The sequence below is a fragment of the Egretta garzetta genome, unplaced genomic scaffold (assembly GCF_000687185.1).
Source record: "Egretta garzetta isolate BGI_Z169 unplaced genomic scaffold, ASM68718v1 scaffold793, whole genome shotgun sequence".
In the NCBI taxonomy this organism is placed as follows: Eukaryota; Metazoa; Chordata; class Aves; order Pelecaniformes; family Ardeidae; genus Egretta; species Egretta garzetta.
In genome coordinates this window covers 11145-19807 of record NW_009259229.1, presented here as the reverse complement: position 1 = coordinate 19807, position 8663 = coordinate 11145, and the positions used below count along the sequence as shown (strand labels likewise).

General features: G+C 37.5%; 1 protein-coding gene across 1 annotated transcript; it reads right to left on the bottom strand.

Annotated features, from left to right (window-relative positions):
- Positions 1 to 935: 935 nt before the first annotated feature.
- LOC104123573 (carbonic anhydrase 1) lies at positions 936 to 8269 on the bottom strand (the record flags this gene model as incomplete). Its single annotated transcript, XM_035891429.1, has 6 exons — positions 936 to 1480; positions 2688 to 2843; positions 3839 to 3901; positions 4782 to 4877; positions 6755 to 6873; positions 8041 to 8269. Coding segments are annotated over 6 exons (774 nt in total), but the record flags the coding sequence as incomplete, so codon positions are not given.
- Between the last annotated feature and the right edge of the window lie 394 nt (positions 8270 to 8663).

Sequence of the window (8663 nt, the reverse complement as noted above, 5' to 3'; positions counted from 1 at the left end):
TTATTTATTCATTTCACATGTTCTGGTATGATAATTGTTGCCACTGCATTATGGTGGCAAGTCAGACCAAGGCCTTATTGATCCAGTTGCTGGTTACGCATGCAGGTTAGCGGAAAAGGCAGACCTAGGACCCACTGGATGCATCTGATCACAGCAGAGGTGCCATTTTGCATTTAAAGCAATTCAGCTTTTGAATATGTTGTGAACATGGATTTGAAATTTTTTTGTATTTTATAGAGAAAGTGTGAGGGAACTGTAAATGTTTACAGCACCAGCTTTTACTGTATAGTCAAAGGCACAGAAATGTTGAAGAAACTATATCTGTAGCAACATGTGCTGCAAAACCCCGACAGATAATAGTCACTTATGTAATTTAATGAAGGTACTTCGTCATGTCAGTCAAATAATGTTTAAGCTATTTAATGGGGTCAACTGGAAACCTAATTTCTGTTCTAATGCTTTATGTTGTTCCTTGCAGAGTCTGACTTTATCTTCTTCAGACCTTTGCCACTGCTGGCTATTAAATAATTCAGTTGTCACTGCTGGAGCCATCTGCAAAGCTGAGTACTTCTCTGCTTGAGAAATAGTGAAACCGGTGCCAGAAGTGTGTGACTTGAACATACAGCCTGCGTACTTCTCTGCTTGAGAAATAGTGAAACCGGTGCCAGAAGTGTGTGACTTGAACATATAGCCAGACCAAAGTGCTTTATTTTTCCATGGACATATGTCTAATAATTCTTTATTAGACCTGCAGGTGAAATAAAAGAGCAGTTATCTAAACAATTCTTTTTAAACACTGATAGCATAGCACTGTTACAAGACTGTTTAATTTCAAAGTGCTTTCTTTATTAATTTAATTTTAATCAGGCATATATCAGCTAAACTAGAAAAAGAAACCATTTTTACTAACCAAATCAACAATAACCCATCAGTAATTGCCATTAACAGTAGCAATTTCGTTGCAAAAAACAACAGACATCTCATACAGGTGCATAAACTCTCCTTGTGGGAAGCTGAGTACTGATTCATTTCACTCTGAACAATTACTTTACTTCTTATCACCACGGTTTACTTGGCACATCAGAGGGAATGTGAAGATTCATTAAAAATTTTAAAGTACGTTTCACTGTTAAAAGTCATGCATTAAACCAGATTTGTTGCCTGCCACAAAAAGAACATAGATTAATTTCAGTAAAAGCACTAGCCGAATGCCACAGTGAATTGCAACAGCTACTGGCAGGACAGGAATATTGCAGCTAAGAACACATGCAAGTTCTCATTTCTGCGGTAGGCTTTTCCATAGTCTTTGTTTGGATGTGTTCCTCTTGATGAGCAGACCGTCCTCCAGATTTGCTTTGGTTGTCTGGAATTAGCCTCTCACCACTCTGCCTTTCAGTGGTTGGGGTTGCCGGTGATTGCTCAGTATGGGACAAGGTGCTTCCCCTTCAGCAGAAGACAGGATTGCACGGAACTGAGCCAGCTAAATGGCGCAAGGAAGGAAGGGATATATTTAGCTTTTAACTTTCATATTGCACATCAGTGAGAAATTGTTATACTTCCCAACCAACTTGGTTTGTTTTTCTTTAAATTAAGCTTCATAATATTGAATCAATCCAGTGGTGAGTTAGGATTTATGCTGCCACAGAAGTATTGGAATAAACAACCATCTTTGAATATCCTATTCACCCCAATATCCAACTATCACAGAAACTTTCAGACACTGGTGTGTTATCACCCATGTAAAAAAAAAAAGAAGTTTGATAAATTAAAAATGTCACCAAAGGTGAAAGTAAAAACCCAATGCCTTAGAACTAATTCAACTTCACTTTAAACATTGCTTTTTATGTCAAAGTATTCGTACTTAATTTCTGTCCTCTATCCATTGAATAGCCCCATTAATAACACCTTGAGCAAATGTTCAGGATCTTCATAATACCCAATTTATTTCTACATGCATGCTTTTTATTTTCAAAGATTCAAAGCACTTAACTAGCCTTATCTGGAAAGGTATTAATTCAAACACCTTTGGAAGGACAGGTGGCAATAATTTAACTGCATAAGACAGTTTCATAAGAGTTTAGAACAGAACGAATACTTTCCTCAATAAGGCCAGTGAGGGATATTTAGCTTGTCCTACAGGTATTATTAGGAAATAATGCAATAATAAAGCAATAGCTTTATTTATATAAAGCAACAGCTCCTAATGACTCTATGATAGCACTGAATGGAGACCTATACTCTGGCTATTTGATCTTGTGGCACATCACAAAACTCCCTACTCAGGCAGGTTTTTGGCTGAGATTTGCTGAGAATATGAATTTCTTTTGGGGGGTCTTGTAGGAATGAAGAGGGGAAGAATTTAGCTTTCTGCCTGGCTTCTGCTTTGGGAGACACAGCACTGCAAGGCAGTTTAAATAAGCAAATCTTTTCTGGAGAAATGGAAGCGACTCCACCAATCTGAAGACATCTTATCTCAATTCCCACAAGGTTTTGTAAGATGTGAGTAGCCTAACCTGGCTGAGGCAGAATCGTGGGTGTTTATTAAGAGCAATAAAGTGGTGTAAAGGTAGTACTCATTTTACACTAAAAACGGGACAAATAAACCTAAAAAAATGCAGCAATACAATGTAAAGTGATAATGCCCTTGAAGCTAACAGGCAAGGGTGCTGTTCCTTGTAATACCATACCTGCTCTGAGCTGATAGTAATTGGCTCTTTAAGGATAATCCAGATGACACTCTCATGGAGGGGAGGATGAGTCAGAGAGCCATTGTAGGTCCAGTAATCCATGGATTTAGGCAGTAGGCTTGAAGGATCAAAATCAGAAAAGGGAGCTTGCTTACCCTGTGGAAGATACACTGGGTTAATGAAACCCATGAGTAAGATAGGATTTACATCTCGGGCTACAAGGGAGTGTGTTCCTAAATCAGAGGAGGTAATTTCAAAGCACTAGTGTTTTCTCACAGAATCAGAGGTGAGTTGCTCACCCTGGTGCTAAGTTTGACACGGAGATATTTCTACGCTGGCACCACCAACAATGAGCAGTGTTACTCAAAAAACCAAACAACTTCTTCCCCCCCAAATGGTATCAGATACCAAAGAGTTCAGTCATCATTGACTAAAGGGTTGTATTTTGGTTTGTTTGGGGGTTTTTTTGAAATACTGAACTCTGTGCTCCTGAACAAGCAAAACATTTCAGAGTATAATTAATTTTCAGCTGTCTGTTGAGGCTAAAGGGAGGACTCAGACATGTTGATTACATTTGCATGTTCAGGGTCAAAGTCTACAACACTTTTATAAAATACTGTGGGAGATGCTGTATTGTATTTTTACCATGCTTCACTAAAATCCAGATACTCAGATACTCTCTCTGCTTATCTTGTGCCTTTATGAGAGGCTTAGTGGGAACAGTCACTGCTTTATAAGACAGCTTAAGAAAAGTGTGGTTCTGATGTTATTTCTTCTCCCCTTTTTTCCCTCCTTCAATTGAGTGAAACTTCGGTTTGGTTATTGTGAGACTGTGTTGGTGGTGGACACCAAGGATAATTTTAAATACACAGATGGATGGAAGCATAGGATTAGGTAGGAATCAGGAACTGTCTACTCTTATACAAAGAGCCCATAGCTGTCTACAGGGTGGAGCCCCAACAATACAAAATATCTTATGGGATCCCATAAACTCCTGACAAGGATCATGCTTTCAACTCCCACATCTCAACAGCCTCCTTCAGCTGAACCTCTGCGTTATTCTAAAGTCTGCAAAAAGGCAGATGAGAGACTGTGTAGATTTTAATCTGACTACTCTTTATATTATCATGATCAGGCTGTGATATGTTTACCTTAGTCTTTACTGAATCCAAAGCCTTCAAGACGCCCTTCAGGTTTTCATTGCATAAGCCAAGCTGTAAATAAAATAATATTTTAAAATCCTAAATATGTAACAATAGTTTTATTCTAACAGAATCAAGAATAAAAATATGCTTTATAAATGTTGATTAGTTTAGCTTTGCAAACCCACTATGAACAAGACAAAATTTAGAAGTTTTGAGGAAATAACAGGAAGTTTTGATCCTGCTTTGCAGAGCAATGCAGACAGCAGTGCGAAAATAATCGGTGGTTCAGAAGTATATGATTGCTTTGATCATATGTGCTTATCCTTGAAATTCGCTTTGAAAGTATTCAGAGAGATGGTTTTGCTGGTATCTTTTTGCAATGTGAACTTTAAGTAATTATATTTTAGCAGTATACAATAATATATAATATTATATTATGATATTTCCTTTACATAACAAAGTCCTTAATAATAAGGAATTATTTCTCCTGCCTCAGTTGGTTTTGAAAGGCCAAGTATGTTGTGTGCATGGATTCAAGATATCCTGGAGTTCTGATTTAGAATTTTCTCTTCTGATTGACAGACAGCAATAGCACACGTGACTCAAGCTGTCCTTCTGTGAAAGTTCACACCTCTGTTAATGGAGTGGAAAGCAAACACAGAAGGTGTGAGCATTGCCTGTTACAAAGGTGGACAAAACACCACAAGCTCACTAGCGCTCACGCCTTTAAAGCACAGCTCTTCTTGAAAGCTCTGTGGATGAAATGGGGCTTTGGGTAAAACGTCCATGTAGAAGCATGGGCAAAGCTGGCAACATGGGCTAAATCGGGGTAAGAGACAGTCATCTCCACTGATTTAGCACAAAGACATGTTTTTCCTGGTCCTCATCACTGACTGCAGTTTTGACAAGGAAAGGGAAGAGAGACACGTGTTTTCGGTATGTAACTGACCTTTAGGAAAACAGTGACAATTGCCAAGCCATCCGGCTTGTCGAAAGCCTCAGCTACATTCGAATACTTGTCCGCGTTCCAGTGAATGAGATGAAGCTAAAAAGCAATTGACAGGATCATTTTTGCTGGTTCTATTACCAAGAAATGCTGCAATTAGAGTAAAATGGTTAGAAACACCACTCTGCACTCTTAGGGTCTGACCGTGAAATTGAGAACGTGCTTGTGAACGCCTGCAGATTTATGGTGTTCTGCTGAATTGCCCTGGCTTTGCCAGGACTCATACCCAGGCTTTATCTTGGGGTAGGCAGAACTGCACATATTCCTGAAAGCAATTTAGGGGTAAGTACATAGAGATGTGGAAAATCACAACTTACAAGGGATGTATATTTTTCTAACTCTACTGCTAACAGTCTCCTGTGCATGCCTTTATTTCCATGTCTTTAAAAATGTAATATATTAAAGAGCATTTTGAGGAGTGTAACCACTTTGTTACACATGGCGCAATATTTATTCACAACAGTCACATTCACTGCAAAAGACGGATGGTACGGCCATGAACATCATGGTTTACATTCGACTAGATATTTCAGCAACTTTTCAGTTTTGACAGTATTTGCTTTAATAGAGTTTTGAGGAACTTCTGTTCAACCTAGTATGTTGCTAATTATATCTTGAGCTATTTTTCATGTGAAATTCAAATTTCCAAAAACTTACAGAACTTGGAAATCATAATAATTTTTTTAAATGCTTTCTCACCTATGAATATGCTTTGCAATTCCTTAGCGACTGTTTAACTCTATGGCAGTAGTCTAGCCCAGGATTATCTGTATAATGTTTCAGTGACATGGTCACAGAAAATATCAAAAATTCTTAAAATACAAGGAGGAGATTCTAAAATATAGAGACAGAACATGGAAATTACCATTTTGATTTAAATCAGAGTTTTAAAAAAATTCTGCTATTTTTTAAAGCTGAATTCCTGTCTTTTCCACTTAACGTCTTTACTGTTTCAACATGTTTAAACTATTAATTCAAAGTAAACTAATAAACACTTAATCATGTGCTGCTTAAACACAGCTTAAGTGCACTATCTCTTTACAGCAGAAAGCAATTCTAAAGGGACACCCCTTTCTTATCTTGGCTGTATCAAATGAGATAGCTTTAGCACTCTCAACAGCGGAAAATTTCCTATTAGGAACACACTTCTGGCTGTGTGTTCCTAATGCCTAAATTAAAAAGGTATAATCCATCTCGTTAGATTGTCATGTTGTAATGTTCCTAAAATCTAAAAAGCTGCCAAAGATAACATTACACGGATTGAACACGAATTATTTGTTGGTACGTTGATGACTATTAGCAAGACACTAAGACACTGGGAAACAAATAAAATCTGTTACTTTAGAGGTGTTTTTTAATTTTTGTAAACCAGACCTTGCTTCATTGTCTGGAGATGTTTCATGTACTTGACAGCTGCTGGGGCCCTTACTAGATAACTTTTTTACCTCTTTCTCTTCATTAATTTCCTCTGGGTTTCCTTATTTGCTGTTCTTGAAAAGCCAAAAACCCCCCACCTTACAGTGATCAGCATGCTCGTAGCTTCAAGGAGCTCCAGCTACAATTATAGTGGGTCACTGGGTGACCAGACTTTCTAAAAAGGAGCTGATTTAGTGTTAAGCTGAATGTACTTGTACAGCTGACCTTTCCAACATTTAGCAGGTGTTACTTACTCTTATACCTGCACCTTTAAGCCCTATTTCATTATTTAAATATGGATTTAGATTATCTAAATTTAGATCAATATGTACTTACCACAAAATCCAATTTGCTCTTGCAAAGTCAGCTTTGCACATGCAGAGATGGCATTGCTTTTGCAAAATAAAGTAATTATCAAAGGTATCTACGTAGGCCTTAAGGATGATACATGTGACTGGACTTTGAAAACTTGACTTTGACTTTTCTTTCCTTGACTTTACCTCTGAGGCATATTGCCTTCCATCCACTGTGTGTTCCGAGCCTTGCTCATCCGTTTGGCCCCAGTGGAAATGAAACTGCCGCAATCTGTATGTTCCAGTGAGAGGTCCGCCTGTCAGCACTGCAAATGAGTGAAGTAAGGTAAAAACATTAATCAATAAAGTCTTCCTGGCAGAGAAGTTATAGATTCCAAAGATTTTATAACATGCAGGCAGTTTTCTCCATGTTAACATGTTTTGATATTAGGTTTTTAAACAGTTGGAGAAAAAAAAACCCAACGGTTTGTGCAGTTAAGCCAAAACTATTGAAAATTTTAATTCTAGGTATGTCTATGAGTGCATTGGATATAGTAAATCTGCATGTCTCCTCAATGTGGTTCCAAAATTCAGGTGAAATGTATGTGAATACACCTTCTACTCCCCAGAAAAAAACAAAAGGAAAAGTAATGCAGAAAAACAGCAGCTTGCCAGAAACAGTAATTGGATTTTAAGAACTGCAGAAGAAACAGTACTACCTCATGGAATTCACTTCCCACTAAAATTTGTGTTGCTTACGGCAGTATTTTTAAGGTCTCTTTTTTCACAGAAGTAACAGTTATAGGTACTTGACATTTTCTGAATTTAGATTATGAGATGCTGCAAGTGTACTCGGATGTTATTGACACTGTTCATTGGTTCATTAATTCCTTGCTTACAAGCACATAAATGTGTATTGATTCCCACTGTGGTGATAGGCACCTGTAATTGTGCATGACGTTTAGAAATATGTACCTGGACTTCTAGCAGCACTTGCAATGTTATACATCAGCGCAAAGAAATCTCCTTTGCTATCAAGGTAATAATACTCTCTGAGGAAAAAAACCTAGTCCGGAGTGATTTCATATGGAGTTACACTGTAAGTAACTTTTATATATGCATAAATCTTCCACTGCATGTTGACTGGAAAAAAAAAAAAAAGGCACAACTGAGTAACTGTGTTTAGAAACTCTCCTCCTACCTTCCCGTCCCCAAATCAGTGATTATCCTGGAGGTTTCCTACTGGGAAATTACAAGTCATTTTGCCATTAACACAAGAAAACTTGCCAACAAGTTCTAATTATAAAGAACATGATTTGGATGTTCTGTCACACTTGCAGGGTGTTGCCAACTAGCATAACAAAATTAGCAAGCACACTTAATCTACATAAATACTCCTGAAAGGCAACTAGTCTTGTTTGCTATATAAATTAGAGAAAGAGAGAATGAAAAAATGTCTCACAACACGGTCTCCAGATCCCCTTTTTACTAACCTGATTGATTGTCCTTATCCTCAAAATTCACATGGAATGAATGTCCAACATTGACAATCTCTTTGCACGTGGAAGGTTTCCAAGCGATCTGGAGAAGCCCGAGGGACGCATCTTTTTTGACTTCCTTGGTTTTAATATCAATAGGAGATTGATGGTCTCCATTGGCAATGGGGTACAACTTGTGCCAGTGGTCAGGTCCTAGGCAAAATAAATAAATAACAGAAGTTTTCTACTTCACATTCTGTGCCAATGCTGAATTCCTGACACTTTCCCTTGGAACCAATTGTATACATAACACAGATACTTGATATGTTAATAATCCATGTAATTCTGGAGAATCTTTATAAGCAAAAGAATGAAATATTCAATATATTATAAATAAATCTGATTTTCTGTTAAAGATAGTTTTTACCATTGTTGCCTTGATAACTCCAGTTCAAAGTTGCCATTTTTTTCCCCTTGCAAGGTACTGTTTTCTTTAAAAAGAAATGACTGGTGCTGATGAAAGCTGTTAAGACAAGACCTCTGCTTCGATTTTCTTCTGAATTTCTAACTTAGTCCTGAGCTTTTATATGCCTGCTTAAACAATAAAGACAGTAATATTTTCTAACCAACATTTATTG